General features: G+C 41.6%; 2 protein-coding genes and 1 long non-coding RNA gene across 3 annotated transcripts; 2 read left to right on the plus strand and 1 right to left on the minus strand.

Moving 5' to 3' along the window:
• Positions 1-597: 597 nt before the first annotated feature.
• On the minus strand, positions 598-21,476 carry Cpr50Ca (Cuticular protein 50Ca). The gene is made up of 4 exons (XM_032437005.2): positions 20,667-21,476; positions 16,907-16,999; positions 14,749-16,761; positions 598-1,564 (listed from the first exon to the last, which is right to left on the minus strand). Exons 1-4 carry the CDS (start codon positions 20,718-20,720, stop codon positions 1,343-1,345), a joined length of 2,382 nt encoding a protein of 793 aa, XP_032292896.2. The 5' UTR covers positions 20,721-21,476; the 3' UTR covers positions 598-1,342.
• Positions 10,842-12,652, plus strand: S-Lap7 (Sperm-Leucylaminopeptidase 7). Its single transcript, XM_002049502.4, has one exon. It carries the CDS (start codon positions 11,027-11,029, stop codon positions 12,596-12,598), a length of 1,572 nt encoding a protein of 523 aa, XP_002049538.1. The 5' UTR covers positions 10,842-11,026; the 3' UTR covers positions 12,599-12,652.
• On the plus strand, positions 14,279-15,495 carry LOC138911342 (uncharacterized). The gene is made up of 3 exons (XR_011416901.1): positions 14,279-14,676; positions 14,736-15,265; positions 15,366-15,495. It is a non-coding gene; the product is annotated as an uncharacterized lncRNA (long non-coding RNA).
• Positions 21,477-22,055: the final 579 nt, after the last annotated feature.

The raw sequence follows: 22,055 nt of genomic DNA on the forward strand, positions 1-22,055 counted from the left end.
TTTGTGAACCTACATTGGATTTAACAGATTAGTGAAGTGTATAGACAATTTGTTATGGAAGATAGACTTTTTTCCTTCTGATTAAAAACCACTAAATGATCCTATTTTAATACTCTGCACGCATTGCTTCAGTGAATAAACGTTCTCAAAATCTATAAAATAAAAAAAAAAACCGCAATGCGGAAGGCAAAAGGTCAGTGACAAGGCTGGAATAATTGTTAAGTATTAATTTTAAATTTTGACGCACGCATTTAATGTACAATAACAAAAACAAAAACCAAAAGTAATTGAACAATTATAAGGCTTTAAAAGTCAATTATGGTTGCAATTGAAGCGTAAACGTAGCGCATCTGCCAATTGAAGGTTTTCCTAGTCTCTAAATCCATTGAAAGTTGTGCAATTTGTCAATTGACCGGAACCAGTGAGCCCCTCCTTCACCCTCTCCCTCGCTCCTCACGCGCGGAGTGTTAAATATTGTTAATGCTTTGTCGCTTACAAAGTGCGTACTCGTTTATAATTTTAATTGCGGTTCATTCGGCAATGATTGACTATTTCGTTGTTTTCCATAACAACATTTGCTAATGAAAAATGCAGGAAAGTTGTTTGTTTTTATTGTTTAATTCTATAAATATTATAATTGGATTCGCATTTTTTTGTTATATTGCACATTGATGAGACAAACTTGTTGTTTGTGTGTAAATTGCATTGGTTTTCGTAAAAGTGAGTGAGTTAATGACAAAAACGCAAGGTTCCCAGCTGAGGAACCAAGGATTTAACAATCTTAAATTACTATCGGTAATAATTCTATATTTTGTGAAACAAGGATTTAATTTAACAACAATAGATTCTTAATGAGAATAACGCGGAGAAAAATAGCAAGAATTTAACATTTTTTTTGGTTAAGTTATTTAGAAGATCTTAATGAGAATTAGAAGTAATGAAAGTATGATAATAAATAGTACAAAATAATAACAACAAAAATCAGAATGTGAACTTCTTTTTTTGGAATAGTTAAAGAATTAATTTGTGAAAAGTTATACAACCAATAACATCTAAATGAATTTCAAAATATATCTGTAAAATAAAATATGCCGAAATTCTTACAATAGAGTGAAATAATATTAAATATATTTATTTATTTTGCTCAGACATTTTTGAAGACTCAATCAAATAAACGCTAAATCTTAATTTTTAAGTAAATTGCCTTAACTTCTTTGTAAATCGTTCAGTATAATTTAAAAATGCATTATTCTAAAACTTACACACATATCCAGTGATTGCACATCTGTCCACTTGGTTTCGGCTTTATTTTCGGTTAGATTTCCTGTTCCTGTTCCCGTGCTCAGTGCCTCGTTGTGCCGCTCTCGAAGCTAACGTCCGCATGGAAGCCCGTATCGTCTGCATGATAAATCACGTTCTGGACGCGTCCATCTGGCAATAAAATGTGATATTGACCGCGTGTCACGCCATGCAAATCCCTATTTTGATTGTGGCCAAAATCGTTACCAGTATGGAAATCACGTATGCGATAGCCAAAGGCATACTTTGAGGCGTACTGATGCAGCTGCAATGAAGAGCAGAGGGTGGGTACCAAGGATGGGAGCGGGTTTAGTTTAAGCTAGTTCAATTTGAGTGCATATAAATATATATGTGAACATATATATGGTATAATGGTAAGCCGATAGGTACCATTGCCAGAGCTGACAACTCGTGCGCATGCCGAAATGAGCATAAAAAATGCAAAATGTATTAAGGCCACTGTCGTCTACAGTGAAGACTGGCAACAAATGCAACGGCAACAACAACCACTCTGGCATTTACAAATATAAAAAAACTGAAAGATGTTTGATAAGACGAAGCTTGTATGCACTTAATGTATAATGGAGATCTAACTTCAATTATTTGAGAGCTATCAATTGCATCCATTACGCAAATTGAATTAATTCCGATTAGAGGTAGCCCAGCGAAACAAAAATAATTTATTAGGTTTCTTTTGTGTAGATCTTTTAAACAATTATTCATATTTGACTCCTTTTATTCGAAATAAGAATCTCAGTACTAAGTATCTTAAGTTAACGTTAAATTATTAAGTAAATTATCTTATCTCTTCTCACTTTAATCGATTAATGTAGATTTACAAAATTGTCTTTTGAAATACCTCTCCTAAACTGTACCGTGCTCAAAAGCCAACATACCCATTCAAAGGGTATAACAATGCAGGACAAAAGACAAGGAAGTTTCAGACTAAGATGGCGGCTGTCAGATATTGTTGTGCGTGTGTGTATTTGCGGGTGGGTTGGGAGGTGCTCGAAGCTGACTGTCATTCGCATGGCGCTTTACTATGCATGTGATTGTAAATTGTATTGAGGCAGGCGTGTGCTTAATGAAATTTGCAACAATATAGAAAAACGACGAATGCGCCAATATCGCCTACAACCCATGCCACACTGTGGCAAGCCCCTTCCCGACACCACCGCGGCGTGATTTCATTTCTGTGCGCTGCATAGATTTTTTTTGTAGATGTCATCCAGAATTTTGGTGTTGCCTTTTTATTGTAAGTATTTTCGCTGGTAAACATTTCAAGATGAAATAAAATATTTTTCACACATTTTAGCATGTTATCCTGTGTGCGCCCCCGCCCGCGCGTGTATGTGTGTGTGTGTGTGTTGGTGGTTTGTGTGTGCGCGTTTCCGTTTCCTGAAACTTGGAAATCTCGTTGTCGGCTCGACAATTGTCACAACTTTCGCTACATGTTTCGGGGCTGCTTTTGTGGTTTCTGTGTGTGCGTATGTGTTTTTGTTGGGGGCGTGGCAAACTTTTTGATATGTTAATGAGTTGTAAATTAAGTTTAATTAAGTTACATTGTTGTTGCCAGCCATTTTTCTTGTCAACTGCGGCGAAGGCAGGCAAAACTCTGCATGCCCATGCAAACTTTTGGCGCGCTTTGGCAAATTTATGTGTTTTGTAGCTTTGTGTCATAGTAGAAACGTGTAGGGGGCTGGGCGGGGAGCTCTTCAAATTATTCTCGAGTGTTATGTTGTCATTTGTATGCCTCACTCGGCTTAGGAAAAGCTTGATTGCAACTAAGAGATCTGTTCGTGAGCGAAAAACGAACTTAAGAATCTCAGATATTTCTAAAGTCGTAAATCTAAAATACATTTTTATATTGACTTGGGGCTTTTCATCTCTTTTTTTTACTTTTTAACTGACTTTCTGTTTAGTTTTCTTGTTTTTTATTTGTAAATTCTTTCAAATATCTTAAGTAACAATAAATAGTTAACTCTGCTCAAGGAATTTCGTGAATTTTTTGTAACTCTCCCCAACTCACACAATTAAAATTCACTGGTATCTCACTTCTCCACTTTCTGTTCATTCTTTCTCATCTTTAAACCGCAAGTGCATTTATTATAATTAAGAATTTCTGCGCTACAGCAATTTGCTAATATCTGCGCTTAAATTTTTATCGTTCTTCCCTTTTAATGAAATGTAAAAAAATATTTCTGCAGCCCGCGCATTGTTGCTGCATAGTAGTTTGCAGGAACAGGAACCGGAGCGGGAATGGGAACGGGAACAGAGCGCGGCGAGTCCTTCATTAACAGCGCGGCAAAATGTTAATAGATTTTTGACGTGCAAAGCTGCCCCAAACCACAATGCATAGTTTTTCTTTTAATCATCGGGCAAAGTGCGTGCTCGACTAATAAACACCCTCTGCACAATAATATATAATCTATACATGTGAAATTATAAAATCTACGATCAAAACGATCTTATTAAAAAATGCATTTAAATATTGCTATGCTTTAAGCTATAAATATTTAAAAAATTAAAAGATTAAAGTGTTGTTAGTTTAACAGCAAATGTTTTCATTCTTTGACACCAAACGTTTCGCCCCTCTGCATCAAAATTCTATAGGGTATATATATTGTCATAGACAATAAACCGCATTGCCAGCGAATATGTAAATTTCCTTCGATTTTTTTCTTTTCTATTGCCGCGGCATGGTCAGGGCAGACAAGCAATTTATTACGAGGTGCTGCAGTCGGAGAATTTCATTACAAATTTGATTTGATTAAATGAACATAATTACAATGCAGATGAAACATGATGAGAGCTGGTCAAACGTCAACCACTCGCCCCCACCTCAGCGAGCAGGTGTAGGGGGTGGCACATGGGGAAGGCGGCAAGAATAATTCGCTCATGTAAGCACTGGTCAATGTTTGCCTTTCAAAATGTGACATTCGGTTGGGCAAGGAGGGGGCAATGACTAAATCACATCACGTGCCATATTGAAAAAAGGGCTTGCGTACACATATTTTTTGTGCCAACTGTAAATCAGCATTCGTTTGATGATGTTGATCAGAGCTGAAGCCCAGACAACAACAGCAACAACAACAACAACAACAATGTTGACGATGACGATGCAATTTTTCTGTGACTGTAAATTGACTTGGCATTAGATGCAGACGAGCAGGGTATATATATATAAGTATATATATATATATATATATATATATATATATATATATATATATATATATTTATTTATATTTGTAGGTAGAGTAATGTCAATGTCAACAGGACGGAAGCAGGCACTTGGCTGGCTTAAGAAAAAAATATGACAAACAGTTGGTCTCTCACGGAATTTATTAGAAATTGCCTTTGGCATTGGCTCGGACATTTCGCAGGCACTTTGGGACAACACATTTTGCATTAAACACGTTTCACCAAAAGTGCTGGCGAATTGTGAGCCGAGTCGAGTGCAAAATGCAATTTGAGGCCATAATACGTGAGTTCGTTTAGTTTTGCTCAGTTAAGTGCGGGTGGAATGGTGTACTAAGCGCCCGCAGAGGACTGGGTGAGCACAGTGGGATATGGGTAATAAACATTAACATTAACATATCATATGAATTTAAAGGCATAGGTTCAAGTTAAGTGGGGTTGGATGAAGAAGTTTCTTCTAGAATTTCCTGGGTTTTCCTTTAAAGACAGCAGTTTATTATGTTATGTAGATGATTTAAAAAGCGGAGTCATTCCCTGGCCTTGCCCGTGGCAAGTATTTTGCTTCGAATTTTAGATACAACATTTTCACCCATATCCCGCCCGAGGAAAATAAAAATCTATCTATACAGGTTCAAGTTCTAGTGCACTGATTCAAATATTCACCGAGGGTTAAATATCACATCGCTTATTTGGCCGTCACTTGACAACTCTTTTAACAATTTTATCGATGGATGATTTGTGTTGCCGCTCGATTTCGCCCACGGTGCGTTGGGGTCAGCCTAAAAGTATGCATTGGCAATTTGAAAGTGTGATGCCAAGCAGCTTTTTGCCGCGTGCACACAGAGCACACAACTTTTGGGAAAGCGATATGCAGTCACAACTTCTTATAGCTCAAGACCCTCTGCTACGCTAGCAACAACCGAAGGTCCCAGTTCATAACAAGTTGCACAGCAACTTTTATAACTAGACGCGTTTTTTGCCCGTTTTTCGCACTTGTTTTTCCCACACATTTTAGTCAATGGGTGTCGGGTAGGAGAGGTGGGCGGGGCGGGGCTGAGCAATGCCTTTGACGCACTGAAAATTATATGCCATTGGACGCGCTCAGGCTTTTATTTCTTTTGATTCGCATATAATCAGCATTGTTGTTGATTTTCATTATGCGCTCTGGATTGGAGTTTCCGTTTCAGGCAAGTGGCGCCCCTTTCTCCTATGGTCCTGCCCATTTGTTAGCCACTGCGTGGCTCATTAAAATCGTTTTGCTTTTGTTCTGCCTGCGGCTGCCTCTGCCGCCCCGCTCCACTGCCTTCTGCTTTGTGTGGTGCTGTTTGTGGTTAACTCATTGCCGTTGGGCAGGAACTTAACTCAACTCATCTGAACTCGACTCAACTCAATTCGCTTTCATCATTTGACCGCAAAAATCAGCATGCGGCCTAATGATTTATTTTGCTTATCGGCTAATTGAATTTATTGTGATTTTGACAAATTTTCTTCCCTGACAACTTTTGTGGTTAGACCACTGCTGGAAATTAAAGAAGTTTTAAATTGGAAATTCTTTTATGACTAAATGTTGAGAAAAGAAATAAATCCCCTACACATATCAGTCATCATTGAATCTTCTCTTTAAGCTAAACTAATGTTACATTAAAAATTAAATTAAGCTGCTTATATTAGCGACATAAGTATATTAAAATGAAATCCAAGGTAACTATTCTATTCGCAGTGGAAACTTTACTAGTGGTATTCCTAAGAGGCAGGCATAAAGGTCGCTCGTAATACTAATCCGTGTTGGTAACTAATGTTATATCTATGGCAACCTCAGTGCTTCTTTTATTATTCACACAATTCGTTTAAGCGCTGTAAAACACCTCGCACCGACCACTGCCAGAAACCTCAAGGGGCTCATGGGCAAGCAGAGAGCCAAGGCACTGAGATAGAGCATGGGGCTTAGGGTTGGGGGAAAAGCGGAGGCATCAGTGGCAATTGCAGTAGCGGCTAGCTGCATGCTCATTTAAAATTGAACAAATGTTGGCTTGGTCACTCTCTCACTCAGGAACACTCAACAACACTTACACCCGCACACAACAGGGCACACTCACACACTCGCAGATGGGCGGCCACAGGCGCCACAGAAAGCCGGTCGTTGTGGAGTGGACCAAAAAAGCAAGCCAAATCGCATTTAAATGGAAATAAGTGTTGTGTCCAAACAATTTACAAAAACCAATTTTACAATGTAATGCGTTCAGAGTTGGCGCATCAGCCAGCCAGTGTGTGTGTGTGTGTGTGTGCCTGGTCAGAACGTGTTCAACAGCAGGCTATGAATGTCCTGACGTACGTCCTGACGTTGGCGACTCTGGGGCGCCTTTTGGCCGCCGATGCCACACGGCAGCCATTGACACAATTGCCAGCAACATCACAGTCCAAAAGTTTTGCACACAATTATGAGGCTAGGCGCTGATTATGGCACCAGTTCCCAAATCAGTGCCAGCTTCAGCTTTGCCTTTCAAAATTGTTGTATAATTCTTGCGGAGTCGAAAATGTTGGAGCCAGTGCAGCAAGTGGTAAAAATTTTAAATGCAATCTCTGAGCCCTCTTCCCTTAAAAAAAAAAAACCCGCCACACCCACGGCAGTCCCCTGCAGCCACATACAGTTTTTATGGCTGGCTTGTTAGCAATTTTCGCTCGAGTTATGAGCAGGATGCGCATTTTGGGGGCTTATAGGTGGTCTTTAGTCGTATGGCGAGAGGGGCGCTCAGTGTTATGGCAATGGGGGTGGTCCAATGCTAACCAAAATTGAGTTATCAGTTTGTTGGCTCTGCTAGCAAATGTGCTTGGGCTGATTGCGTGACAGCTGCTGCTGCAGAAGAAGTTGAAAAAATAGCGTCCAACTAACTGATTTGACAGAGGAGCAGGCAAAATGTCAAACTACGTGATTTTTATGCGAATGTGACAGTCGATACGCAGGCGGAGAGAAAGAGACAGAGAATCAGAGAGACATCTATATAGTGAGAGATAGAGAAAAAAAAAAAACAGGAACAGAAACAGGAGCCAACGGGCATTGGCATGGGTATAATTTTTTATCAGCTTCTTCCACCCCCTTTATATAGAGTTATATATATATATTCTTTTGCTACCGAAATATTAGCCTGCAGTTGAGTTAGCTGAGTTTCAGCTGCGGTTTATTATGTGAGCGAGTGAAGTGAAGCTAATTTAAAGTCAATGTTGGGCTAGGGCGAACTTTTGGGCACTGCTGAACTAGCGTTAAGTTAATATCTGGATTGCGCCAGGCAAATGATTTCCCAGGGTCTCATTTTGCATGCCACTTGAATTTAAGCATCGCAGCGTAAACCAAGAAATTGATGAGCGACCGCTGAAAGTAATGGCAGGGTCAAGCATAGGGCACTCAAAATGTTTAACTGTTAAGAATAATAGTAACATATACGTTATAGGGGCAAGTTTAAAGTAAGATTACGTTATGTAAGATTTGCATAGATAATACAGATTTTCGTTTTTCCCTTATACTGATATCAATACATAGTATTAAATATTACATATTTGCTTAATTAAACAAAAGTAAAAGCTGTCTTGTCTAATTTAGAATACTTAGTAATAATAATGATAGTAAAATACCTAAAATTAACAATAATAGAAGTACTAATTATCTTACTAAGATTAGGTATCAGCTAAAATTTTCAGAAAAGCGGAACTTCAATATTTTTTGTTTAATATTTTTCTTAGCATGTGCAAATTATCATCCCCAAAAAATAGATCCTGTTTATTTATATAACTTATATTTTAAAAGAGCCAAATATCGGCACTAAAAAAATTATTTAACCATTGTATGTTTAGTTTGACTTCGCCATTTTTTTCAGTTTTCATACCCTGAACCCATTAAAAATGGGTATAAGGGACTATTGTATTTGTGCAAAATCTAAATGTATGTAACAGGCAGAAGGAAGCATCTCCGACCCTATAAAGTATATATATTCTTGATCAGCATCAATAGCCGAGTCGATCTAGCCATGTATGCATTTGATGTTGAATGAAAGGGGTTCAGGTTATCCCCTAGTCGGGAGCTCCCGACTAGAGCCTCTTACTTACTACTTAATATTTCTTGAAGCACTTTATTGAGTCATTGTTAAATTGTTTGCCTAAGCCCACTTTGACAAAGCCTAAAGAGCACCCACTATAAATGGCACATTAGGAACATATGCTGGCGGATGTGTGCTCGAAAACCTTAAGCCCGGACCCACCCCTGGGTGGAAGAGTGCTCGTAAAGTAGCTTCAACCTTTTTCTCTCCTCTATGTGGCAAGTCCCCAAGCTAAAACCTTTTGTCGAGTGCTTTCCAATGCCAAACACCAAACTAAGCAATGCACATATGTCCTCCCCCGGCAGGCTCCATTAAATAAAAGTTATGTACCCACCGCTCCGGCAGGGCCCCAACCAGTACTTGACAAGGTCTTTTCAACATTTGGACAAAAATGTAGCTTTACAATAAGAAAACAAGAGGAAAATAATAATAAAAACAGCAAAAGGGTTGAAATAAAAATGGAATTAAAATATGTGAGTTAGTCCCTGGAAAATATTGCACCTGCAGCTGGCCACATTGGGCAGGCTCAAGCAGCAGGCAATTGCCCAAAACACACACCCATCAGCACACACACACACACACACATACACAGACACACACACACGAACACACACATACATAGCCAAACAATTTGAGCGGCCATTACCAACCATTTCGACCACAATAAAATGACAAATGCCCGAAAAATCTGACCATGTTCGCTCACGTTGCCAAATGGTTACGGCAACAGAGTCCTGCCTCAGCTCCTGTTCCGTATGAAGCTCATGCTCCAGCTTTTGTGTGGCAGCTGCTGTCAAACAAGTCCCGTGACGAGCATTGCAACGGCATGTCCAAAGTGGAAGAGTAGGGGCCGTGTGCTCCAGACCAAACTTGAGCCTAACAAGTGTCGTTTGGCTGTCAGAGCTGGACAGACAGACAGGCAGCCAGCCCGGGCAGGCAGCAGAACCTGGCAGCTTGCCTTCATGCTCATCAGGCATCGGCGTTTGAGAGTGTGGAAGGGCGGGAACAGTTTCACAGACAGTGAACGGTGGATACTAAGCCCAGCGTTGACGACAACAGGGACAACCAGGCCTAAAGCCTATTAAAAATCATGCTAAACGGCAGTAAAACAATGTGTGGACTGGTCCGGTCAGTTAGGGTATGTGGGCCAGTTGGGAGAGGTGGATCTGGACTTGTTTACTGCCTGCTTGCACTTTGGCACCCTGTTAATGCGCATTAACAACCAAGTTATGTAAGTGGAGTTGCCGCTCGCTTTGTGCCAATAAATAAAATTTAATCAGCTTTTGCAGTTGCCAATTAAAACAGAAAATCAAATTAAATGACGAGTAAAATGCCAACGAATTTTGTTGCACGGCTCGAAAACAATTTTAAGTCGATTTGCGACGCGAATCGCGCAACTGACAGCTGCAACTTGTGCTTTGGTTGTTGTTGTTGCTTATTGCAGTTGCACTTTTGCCTGTTTATGGCACAACGACGTCAACTTCTTAGCTGCTTTCTTTTTTCGCTCCTGTCTGCAACTTTGTGCTTTCTGCTCGCTGAATTTCTCAGAATGTCAGTGACAGCTGACTGGAAACATCCCCCTCACCCCTTCACAACTGCATCGAACAGCTTGAAAGGCAACATGTCTTATGCCATAAACGTAAGTATATGCATTAGGTTAATAAAGAAAATTTATATAACATTTATGCATAATACTTAAGATTCCCTTTAGTTCCAATAAGAATTATTTATAAGACATTAATCGTTATAAAGATTATAATAATAGCTCCCCGATCTCGATGTTCCATAGATGCGAGTAATAAATTTTAATAAGAAATTAATATTAATAAAGTTAATTGCTAGAGGAATAGTTATAATAAAATTAAGTAATAGCTAACTAAAATGAATAAAAGTATTATAATATAATATTATTAAAAAACAATCATAATCATAATTATATATTTAATGATAATGCTAAGAAGTAGAAACATAAATAAATAAATAAATATATTTCCTTTCCTAGTTTAATAATTTTTAGAATTAAATAATTTAATTGAAGCATCCAGCATCGCCCACGGATGACATTTAAGGCATTCATCCATTTAAATCTATTAATAATAATTGTTTTTCCGAATGGGGAAAAAACAAAAAAAAAACTATTTTCACTCAGTTTGAATTTCTCAGGAAATTTTTTTGATCAACTCATCCTTGAAAATTTACCGACCTAGTTAAGGCTTGGAGCTGCTACAAAATATTTATCAGATGTATTTTAGTTGCTGGCCTGCACAGAACAGACTTCCAATTTTGATTTAATAACAAAAACTGAAAAAAAAACCTAAATTATCTTTTGTGAAACAATTTTTTCTTTCCTTTTGTGATACTCAATTCTGCTAAGTCGTGTCAATAATTTTTTTTATATCCAAATTCCAAATTTTTGTAAAGAATAAATTAATCTCAAGATGAAGCACATGAACCGAAACACCATCCGCAGCTTCCTGAGCCTGCGCAGCGTTGCACGTTTGATTAATGTTCGTTATGCCTGTGAGACTTCAACCGTTGGAGGCAAGGGTGTAGTGGTCGGTATTTATCTGAAGGAGGGCGACAAGGATCCCAAGTTTACGCCAAGCGGCGAGAAATTGAACGACCGCACTAGCGGCAAGCTAAGACAGCTTATCTGCGAAACGAAAGTAGATGGTCGTCTGGGACGTGGCCGTGTCTTCAATAACATTGATCCAGACTTTAGCTCTGTCGCCGTTGTGGGCGTGGGCATCGAAGGTATTGGTTTTAATGAGCTGGAGATGCTCGACGAGGGCATGGAGAATGTGCGTGTTGCTGCAGGAGTCGGTGCACGCTCTCTTCAGGAGCAGGGCTGCCACACTATCGCTGTAGATGGCATGGACTATGCAGAGCAAGCGGCCGAGGGCTCATCGCTGGCCGTTTGGAGATTTTCTGACAATATGAATAAAAAGAATCGTTTGATAACTCCCCGCTTGGAACTGTACGACTCGGCTGACATGGACGGCTGGACGCGAGGCATTTTCAAGGCAGAGTCCCAGAATTTGGCCAGACGTCTCTCAGACGCTCCAGCCAATTGCATGACGCCAACAATGTTCGCCCAGGCCACAGTTGACGCCCTGTGCCCCTGTGGCATTACCGTCGAAGTACGAACAATGGACTGGATTGAAATGCAGCGCATGCATGCGTTCCTTATGATTGCCAAGGGCAGTTGCGAGCCTCCGGTTCTACTGGAGATCAGCTATTGCGGCACTGCGCCCGAGGACAAACCAATTCTGTTTGTTGGCAAGGGCATCACCTTCAACTCGGGAGGTATCAATCTGCGCCCCTGCAAAGGCATGGATGAATACCGCGGCAGCATGTCGGCAGCCGCTGCGATCATTGGCATGATGCGTTGCATCGCGGCTCTCTCTCTACCTATCAATGTGACCTGTGTTATCCCACTGTGTGAGAACATGCCCTCGGGCATGTCGGTGAAGCCTGGCGATGTGGTCACCATGCTGAATGCCAGATCAATGGCTATTCGTGACGTGGACAAGGCTGGCGTGGTAGTAATGGCAGATCCCCTGATCTATGGACAAACGACATACAAACCACGCCTGGTAGTGGATGTGGCCGCCCTTGGCATGGGCGTTAAGAAAGCGTACGGCGGCGGTGCTTCTGGCATCTTCTCCAACTCGCATTACGTCTGGAAACAGTTCCAGCGTGCTGGCTCCCTGACTGGTGATCGCCTTTGGCGCATGCCCCTCTGGCAATACTACAAGAAACAAGTGAGTGACGAGACTGGCTACGATCTGAGCAATGATGGTCGTGGCAATGCCAGCTCTTGCTTGGCTGCTGCTATTCTCCACGAGCTGGTTCCTTGCGCCGATTGGGCTCACATTGATACTCGAGGCACAGGCCTACTCACAAAATTCGGCTTGGTTCCCTATCTGACGGCTCGTTACATGACTGGCCGCCCCACGCGCACCTTGGTGCAATTCGTGTACCAGATGGCTTGTCCCGAGATCAAGTAAGGCGTCGTCTGTATTGTTTGTGAACAGAATAAATTGTTAATATGAGAAAGTGAATGAGAATTGAACGTTACTGTATTCGAGCGACTGTTACTATCGGCCAAAAAATAAATTCTATAAATTAACCGAAAAATCGAATTGCTATTTTCATTCAAGAAACCAACCCAGCTAATTGCAGTGTAATATTGTTACATTAAGACGATTAAGAATAATTGTGTGGACAACTTTGACTGCCTTTCCTCTGGGCCACAACGCATTGGGTGTCCAAGGTGAGACAATTGAATATTTTCCGTCAGGGCTTCAATTGATTTTTTTATGGTAATCCTAGTTACGCGCATATTGGCGTATTCATTGATTCTTCCTTCTACTATTTATAAGTATCATATATATAATATGATACTTGTGCTTTTGTGGCTTGCCTTTGCATTGCCACAATATACATCTTAAAGATACATTTCAATGGACACATACACATAGTAAATGCCGCTGCTTTCAGTCTGGGCATAAAAAAGCATTTAAATTAAATGCAAGTCACCGTTGTACCGCAAACATGGCGAAACTTTTGCAACGCTGAAAAAGGCATTTTAATTTCGCTCAGACGAGAAAATAAAAAAAAAAATAGATAAAAATAAAAACGAAGATAACGAAAGTAGAATCCAGAAAGTTGCCGCCCCCAAATGCAATCAAGTGCACATGAAGGCGTGGCTTTGCCTTAAAAATTTGCTAAAAACGTTTCAAGTGTTCGAGCTGATCCAAAAGGAATACACACCGTGTATACTCCCCCTCGTACATCTCGTATCAATTGGGTTCGGTGCGTCAAGCGGGGCAGGGCAGACAATGCCACAATCTACAGACTGCAGTCTGCAGTCTGTAGTCCGCTTTCAGGCGCATCGCAATGAAAGACGAAGTCGTTTGCATTGCTTTGTGGCCGCAACCAGGTAGCAGACGGCGCAAGGTTTGAGTTTGGGTTCGGGCTAACGACATTGAAAATGCTTGTCGAACTTGAAAATTATTCGATTAAGTGCATTACCGGCGAGACATGGATCGGCAATCAAACTGAATTGCACACAGTCCCTAGCCCAAACCCCAGTCCCAGTTCCATTCCCAATCCCAGTCCCATCTGTGGTAACGCAGAGCGAGGAGTGGGGCCTTGCTGCAGGCGCTTCATTGTTGTGACTGCGACATTGTCGTGTCTGGGGAGTTGCTGCCAGTTGTTGCTCGGGCAGTTCGCCTTATTTATGTTGATTGTGTTTTTGCCTATGCCAATCAATGGAGCACACTTTCGGGCGCGTTAAGCCTTTGTGGCGCGCCCCAAGGTATGCTTTAATTTAATGCATTGTCATTGCCAGAAAGGCCGCACGTTGAAGCCAGGCGTTAGCGGAAATGCTGCAATCGATTCCATTCCATTTTCATGTTAATTTTTATGCATTCATAAAACTGGTAAGAGTGGCCTGCAAAAAGGCTGTGCCAGACATAAGCGACATCTAGGGCCTATATAATGTAAATACATATATTTATTTACATACGAGAAGTGTGTTTTTTACATGTACTTGTGCGAAAGTCGCTTTGTACGAAAAACTTGTACCGATTCCATTACGAACGATGTTACCCGAGACTTTTCCCGAACTTTTTAATTTTTCATAGGTAGATGGCGGCGAAGAAGAGAGAGTGATGTTTTATTAATCGATTACATTTTAGCCCAGCAACGCATTTTGTAGGGTCGAAATCACTTTCAAAATCGAAACGGATAAAAAAAGATGTGAAATACAAAACAGGGAAAAATTGCCGTGCAGTAAAAGTAATTTGAGAAGGTTTCCCAAAACAAATTATATACTGGAGGTGGCACTGTTTTAAGACCGTCGTGCTATGTAACTATCGGGCAAACACAAATTTGAATTGGGACCAGAAATCTAAAAAATTAATGGCCACAAATATTTGTTATTGCTGTCTCGGTATTCTGCTCACATTTATAAGCCTAGCAAATCTTATAACTATCTTTAAAAAAGATGTTTTGTAACCGAAGTTTCCCTTTTACATATTAAAGATGAAATATTTGCAACTGTTTTCTTGGATGTATCTGGGTAAGAGTTAATGTTATCTCCGAGTCAAGAAGTCGCAAAAAGCTTGCCAATTCCTTAAGATCTAGCACTCACCGCCTTGTCGTCCTGGCTGTGCACATAGTGCAAGCCATTTGCAATCTTATCGGCCTCCAATTCAGCTGGCAGAGATGTTGCTAGCAGTCCGTGATGATGTGTCTGCGTTGGATGATGCACGATGTGCTCGACGGTGGTTAACGGCTGCTCATCGTGGACGCCCTCGTAACCGCGCGACAGCCCGTGGCCGGGCGAGAAATCAATGAAGGAGCTGGGCGTGGGCAGTTTAGTAGCAGCGGTGCTGGGCACCACGGGCAGCTCTTTGACATCGTTGTTGCCCGGCTCAACAATGGGCACATACTGCTTGGTCTTGGCCATGCCAATAAGTCGGCCCGGCTGCACGCCCAGCGAGCCGTGTTCCGTTACGGTCAAGGTCTTGAGTGTGGCAGTTGCTGGCGCCGGTTGCTGCTGCGGATGGAAGAGTATAGGCGCAGTGTTGTCCTGTGGGCGTGGATCTGGGATTTGAGCCTTTGGCTGTCGCTGCATCTTCGCCTGCATCTCCTTGGCCAGCAGATAGGTGAGCCCATGGATTTGATCGTCGGGTGACTTGCCAATCAGTGTGGACAGCTCACGAAACTCTGGCAGCTGCTTGTAATGCTCATTAATGCTATCCGCAGATGCGTGGTACTCGATCTTTATCATTGGCGCCGTAGAGGGACTGGGCTCCGCTTGAATATCATATTTGTACTGTTCAACGGGTCGACCGTAGATGGGATTGGTTTCCACCAGCTCTGATTGCAACGGATCCGGCTTGGATGGACGAAACTGTGGTGCCACATGTTGCAGCGACGGCTCAGCTGCAGCTTCGGGTGCGGCCAACTTGGCGCTGTAAGTGTGATGCACTTCCTCTGTAATGGGGCCGGCGGGCGCTGCTTCTTGCACCACAATGGGCTGTACTAAAGTGGGCGCGACAGGATAAACTTTGGCATAGTTGGGCTTGTACACATAACGCAGCTGCTCCACAACGGGCACGGGCTGTATGTGCACATGAACTGGCTCCACCGCCTTGGTGGCCACATACTTCATATACGCAGCTGGCTTGGGCACATATGAGACGGGCTTGACCTTGAAGTGCTCATAGTCGCTTTTCTGGGGCGGCAGATACTTGATATATGCCTTGCCGCCGTTCCCCTCCTTGATCAGCTGGGTGATGACCTTCTGCACCTCGTGGGGCAGAGCACTAAGTGACTTCTTCGACTTGATGTGTGTAGCAGGCGCCTCCTTGTAGATATACATGCGCTTGGACTCGGCTGCAGCCTCGCCAGACATGACCATGTTGTCATCGACGCGCGTCTCCTGTGTGCCACCGATTGCCGTTTGATTTTGAAGCGTCGGCGCAGCGGCTTCCATGGTCAGTAAGCTGGGCAATGTCAGCTGCTTGCTGCTACGCTGAAGCGACGCGGGCAGCGATGACTTTGCATCGGCCAGCTCAAACTTGAGCAACTGCAGCGGCGCCGAGCGCTTGGAGCGTTTGGTCTTGCGTGTACGCAGTTGGGACCTTGTAGTTGACCTCTCCCCTGGCGCTGGCTCCCTTTGCACATCCAAGGCTCTGGCGCGCTTGATCAGCTGTGCGGTAATTGCATCCGGCTCACGTGCATCCGTTGCCTCGAAAGGAATCATTTGTACCTTAAAGTTGGCCGGTTGGCGATTGCTGGCGGATCTTCGTGACCGATGTAGCTTCCGAGTCCTCCTGCTGCTGGCGGTGCTGCTAGCTGGCGGCTGTGCCGTGCTGCTGATAGCGGACTGTGCCTTGAGCGAGCGATCCTGATGCTGACGCAGAAACTGTTTCAGTTCCTGGCTGGGTTCTACCGCATCGCTGAGCTCAAAGCGCAGCATGCGCGGCGCAGTGGGCAGTTGGCGTTGCTCGCGCTTGGCGCGTGGATGAGCGAGCTGTGAGGGATTCGCTGGCTGCTCGTTGTACTGATTGAAGGCAGCTAAATAGCTGTCATCGTTTGGATTCTCAATGTGTCGCATGCTGCGAAAGTTGCGCTGATCGAAGTAGCGTTGCATATCCTAGAAAAAAATGTACATGAATTATATTGGGCAAAACAAATTATACTGGTTAAAATAATAAGAATAACCTGCTGCACATTTAACAGTATTAAGGTTTTATTAATGAGCTTAAAATAAATGTTGGTAATTTTTTGGGCAAACTTACCTCATAGCTGGCGAATGTGTCGAGCGAGGGAAAACGCTGCCAGTTTTCCAAGGCCTTGGTCAACGATAGATTCAGGCCAAGCAACAATAGCACCTAAAAGAAATGGAGAGTTGTTTACGTGCTTTACTAATTGATTAACTGCAATGTTGGCATTCAACTTGAGAGATCAAATAGCTGTGTTTTGCTATTTTGTGCATTTGTTGAACTTGCAATTCGCCAGAGTATTTATATTTATATTTATATTTCTCTTTGAGCGCTAAGCCCATAAATAAACCAATAAGCTGTCCACCTGCGCCTGCTGTCTGCCACTTTCACTTTCGACCGGCCAGGCCAAGTGCTTGCTACATTTGGACGAAAGCCGCTGCAACTGCCACCCGATGCTCGATTCTCGGTTGCAATAAACCCGTTGCGCACGCGCTGCAACCGTTGACCGTCTAGCTGTTTATTTGCGCCACGGGGTGCCCAGTCTCCCGGCCTACGTTACCCGTTCCCTGACCAACCCACCAGATCTGTCTGGCTTTTGGCAAGTTCATTCATGTGTCTGGTCCCACTTTCACATCAACCACATTGAACTTGCGGCGCTGCTTGGCTTGGCTTGGCTTTTATGGTCAGTAAACTTATTGACCAGTTTGTGGATTTCAAGCAGCATCGAATTGCACCGGCTAACTTTTGGCTTATGCAAGGCCACTTATGGTATCGCGACTATCTCAGGTTATGTAATCTCGGCCAAGCAGCCGTTGGGGCTTAATAAGTGATATTACATTTCTTTCTTTTCAAGAAAAACTGATCCTTAAATAAAATATTGTTTGTATATTATATAGTTTGCCAATTATTATTGCTTAACGAAATATGTTCAATCTGATAATTAATCTGATAAAAATGTGCGAGATAAGCTTAAAATCAAAACATGGGCCGCAAACAATGGCTCGCGAACCGACTCAACGGATAGTTTTGTTAGCTTTGTAGGCTTTAAATAAATATACTTATTTGCCTTGCTTCAGCTTATAAAACCAGCTGACCATATAAAAATAAAAATAGCTTTATAGATATCACCTGATTAAATCGTGGGGATTTTCATGCGCTGTGTTTCTGCCTCAAAGTGCCGTTATTCGCGCACACGGGACGTCGCGTTTCCGTATAGTCAATGGCCATTTAACTAAGCCCCGCGATCCAGATCCAAATGAACTGTCAACAGTCGTTAAAAATGCAACCGCGTAAACATTTAACGGCCGTTAAAACTGCGCCTGAGTGAATTTTTATGAACTTGCCAAGCAGTTTCCACCTCACCCACAGCCGTGCCACTTACTCTAGCTCATAGGGCACGCCTCTAATGCCCCTACCTGGGCTGCCAACTTGTCGCTCAACCGTTGAACCCAGCGCTCCACTCGTTGTTGTTGTTGGTGTTGTGTGTGGCGAGCCGAGCCCTGCACTCGTTATCCTTGTGGCTTCTGTCTCCTCCCCGCCCCTACCTCTCTTGACATAAAATTTAATGCGCTTTCTATTTAACACTTTGATGTTATGGGCAAATAGCGGGAGTTGGCGAAGTCGCAGGAGTGGCACCCAAGCGGATGGTCTCTGGGCGTGAAATGTGCTTTCGTTTCGTTTGGGACACGCGCGGGCAATTTTAAAATTCAATAGAAAACTACAATAAAAAATTGTTGCTATTCTGTGTTGTTTTTGGCCAAGTAATTGTTGTTTCACTGCACACTTTTTATGGCTTGAAAAGTGCTCTGAAAACTGGTTAAGAATTTTTTATGACTTCGAGGAGCGACAAAAGATTGTGAACATCTTTGTCCATATCCATCGCTTTATGGTTTTAAAGGATTTAGATTGAAAAACTTAGTTTTGGTTAGTTTGGTCGATATTCATTTTACTTTTAACATGTTTGTTTAATTGAATAAAATAAAAAATGTAACATATTCAAGCCAAATATTGATAAATGGAACTATATTGATAATCTACAAAGAAGAATGTAGATTCTTAATTTAAGCGCTAAGAGCCAACATTTTGATGTGAAAATAAAATTTAGTAATGTGATTTTACATTGTAAATAAGTTCTGCTAAACATTTCAAATCGGAACATTGATAATTTTTTATATTTGTTGTAATCAACATGTGTCCTATACTCCTATCTTATACTATGCTCCATCTGTCTTTTTACATAAATGGGTTCGCAAAATACCCATGTAAATCGGCTAAATCTTTCTAATTTCGAACTTTATTGGAATCATTTAATTTAAAATTCAAAAATGTTCTTGAGAGTTCTTTCAGTAGTTTTGGGTGTTAATTGGAAAGTCTTGCACATCCTTGGAGTTTTCTAGTGCAGTTTCGCAATTCATTGGCTGCTGCCTTGTTGTTTTGTTTGTGTTGGAGAACCACGAAACGCGTGCAGGCCTTTTTATTAACTTGTTGTTGCAATTGTTTTTGTTGCCTTAATTTCACTTGCAAATTGTTAGTTGTTTTTACTGCTGCAGCCTCAGCCAACAAGGCGGAAAAACGTTGCAAGACAGTTAAAGAAATTGGGCCAGGCAAAAGGCAAAACTTGGCTAATTGTTGCTGGCTGCATGCAACTGGCAAGGGGCGTCGCTCGTCGGGCGTGGGGCAAGTGGGGAGGGGCAGGCACTGTGTCCAGAGCTAGTCCAGAGTTCGATGTTGGCTGCACAGAACCAGTTTTTTCTTACGCTTTTTTTTATGTTTGTATTGCAGTACGTAACGAAAAACCAAAGTCAAGTTCAATGCACATAAAAGGCTGTTAGCGATAGGAGCCAGTGGTCAGGGAGCAGGGAGCAGAATGGCAGGGGGGCAGATGCATTTGTCTCAGTCCTGCCTGGTGCAGGAACTCGGGCCACAAGGAAACGCGCTGTTGGAAATGCACAAAAGAAATGTGAAAATTGCCGCAAAGTTTCCATCCATTTAAATTGCAAATTTCCAGTTTCGATTGCAATTGGCAAATGTTTTTCTTTTCTTTCTTTTTTCCTCCCATTCATTTTTTGCGCTTGTGTTTTCCATGAGAAGCTTTTGGATTCGGACCGTCTGTGGTTAGATAACCATAAACATTTTTATGAACGGGTGCCGAGAGGTCATAAAAGCAAATGCCACAGGAGTGAGTTTTGGCACATGCGAAACTTGCGCAACACTCGAACCGAATGGAATCGCAACGCAACGAATGAAATGAATGCAGCGAATGAATGAAATGGAAAGCATTTCGAATATTTGCTTTATGTTTTTACGGCCCATAATTAAATGAGTGCGGCCAACATTAAATCTATCGCAAAAAAAACCAGTACAATTGTTATTGTTGTTGTTTGTTTTCCGGCTAATTGAAGTTCAAGTTTCCGACATTTGTACAGGTAAAAACTCAAGAGTACTCAATGTACTTCCGTGTGGGAGGAGTAGATATGTGTAAATAAATTATACAGAATGCCCAGACATATGGAACGTCAATTTCCGCTGCTTCAATAAGGCCCATAACTGTATTTTTAAGCAGTCGGAAAACTGTAGCGCTGAGGCGGAAAAGCGCATCACCTGCAGCATTTTAAGTATTTTTCAGCATTTTTCCAGCTCACTCATGACAATGGGTCGTTGAGGCGTTTAATGAAAACTTTTCGACACTGGATTTTTCGGACTCTTGTCGTTTTCACGCCTCAATTGCAGTTGTAGCAGCAGTTGCTGTCAGCCCGCCCTGCCGCCCCACGTCCGCTCATTTACCTGTTATTTATGTGTGTATATTATAATTTTTGGCTCAACCTTTCGTACTCACCATGCATATGGGACCGCTGCTGGGGCAGGCGCCAACTGCAGCGCCGTTTGCCATTTTCTTTGCGCGCGTTTTGCGTGCGACTTTTGTCGCTCGGCTGTCGTCGGAAGTGCGACAAATGAGGCGTCAAGCTGTACGTTCAACGATGTGGCAGCTCAATTTGCAACGTTGTTCCCTTTCTTGTTGTTGTTGTTGTCGTTTTTTATGGCTCACTTTTTATGCAAATTTTAATTAGCCTATAAGGCAAGTGCAAAATACTTTAAAGTATTATGGGCGCTTTCGTTTTAAATAATCATATATAATCAGCATGTAAATTCAGTTTAATAGTTTTCTTTTTATTCTTATTAATTTTTTAATTATGCGACTTGTGTTTATTTTATTATGTTTCTTCTATTACAATTTTGGCTTAATTTACATGTTAAACGTTTTACTTTTTATATTAAACTAAGCAACTTTTGTATAAAATATATTCATTTTAATTTTATATTTATACAAATTGTTGTCCTTGGCTTTTGTCCTTCTTCACTTCATAAAATGTATTATAAATTTTTCAAAATAATTTTTATAGATTCCTTTGGCGAGCATTCACGAAAAACAAACTCTGTCTATTTAATTTAACTTTAGCTTTGAGCTTTGTTTAAACTTGGTCCGCGCCAGTCGTCGCTATGGCGGCCGCTTCGTTCGTTTCTCATTTATTTAATGCGACTTTTAATTTGAGTTGAGTTTTCTTTTGTTTACTTTTGGCGCTGCCTTTTCAAACTTGGAGGAAAACCGCACGCTTGCGCGCTGTTGCTGCAACTGTGCCTCAAATTTTCGCGCCACTTCAGTTTTGTGTGTGCTTGCAGCCTCGCCATTTCCACCAAGATCTCAGCCAGTTTTTCAGTTTTTCCAAAACTCGTCGTCGCTGTCGTCGTAGTTGCAGTTGTCGCTGCTGCAGTTGTTGTTATTGTTGCTCTTGCTGCTGTTGCATTTTTCATTAATTTTTTTTTTCGAGAGAGTTTAAGAAGAGGGCATAATTAAATGCTGATGCGACATGGCATTGAGCCAAGCATTTCCGAATTTATTATACAAATTATAATTTGAATGCATATGTATGAGCTCGCCCGCCCCTTAGCAAAAATATGCATGCAATCAAATAAAAAATTGTTAATGTGGCGACTTTATGTTTATATCGTATTTAATTTATTTCAATTTAATACTATTTTTCTCCGTTTTATTTATTTTCCTAATGTACTACAGATAAACGCTAGTTAATATATATTTATAGTGCTTAAGAAGATAAATATAATAAATAAATATATACTAAAACTATTTAATATATTTCATATATGCTAACAAAGCTTAAATAAAATTAATGTATTTGTCTGATCCTATTAAAATCTTCTTAAAATA

The sequence above is a fragment of the Drosophila virilis genome, chromosome 5 (assembly GCF_030788295.1).
Source record: "Drosophila virilis strain 15010-1051.87 chromosome 5, Dvir_AGI_RSII-ME, whole genome shotgun sequence".
Lineage (NCBI taxonomy): Eukaryota > Metazoa > Arthropoda > Insecta > Diptera > Drosophilidae > Drosophila > Drosophila virilis.

Excerpts from the sequence above, each read along its gene's own strand:
- Cpr50Ca (XM_032437005.2), bottom strand. The coding sequence starts at position 20,720 with ATGGCAAACGGCGCTGCAGTTGGCGCCTGCCCCAGCAGCGGTCCCATA. Across the intron at positions 17,000-20,666 it reads GCAGCGGTCCCATATGCATG|GTGCTATTGTTGCTTGGCCT; the intron begins GTGAGTACGAAA and ends CATTTCTTTTAG. Across the intron at positions 1,565-14,748 it reads ACAGCCAGGACGACAAGGCG|CTGCATCAGTACGCCTCAAA; the intron begins GTGAGTGCTAGA and ends TCTTCATTGCAG.
- S-Lap7 (XM_002049502.4), top strand. The coding sequence starts at position 11,027 with ATGAAGCACATGAACCGAAACACCATCCGCAGCTTCCTGAGCCTGCGC.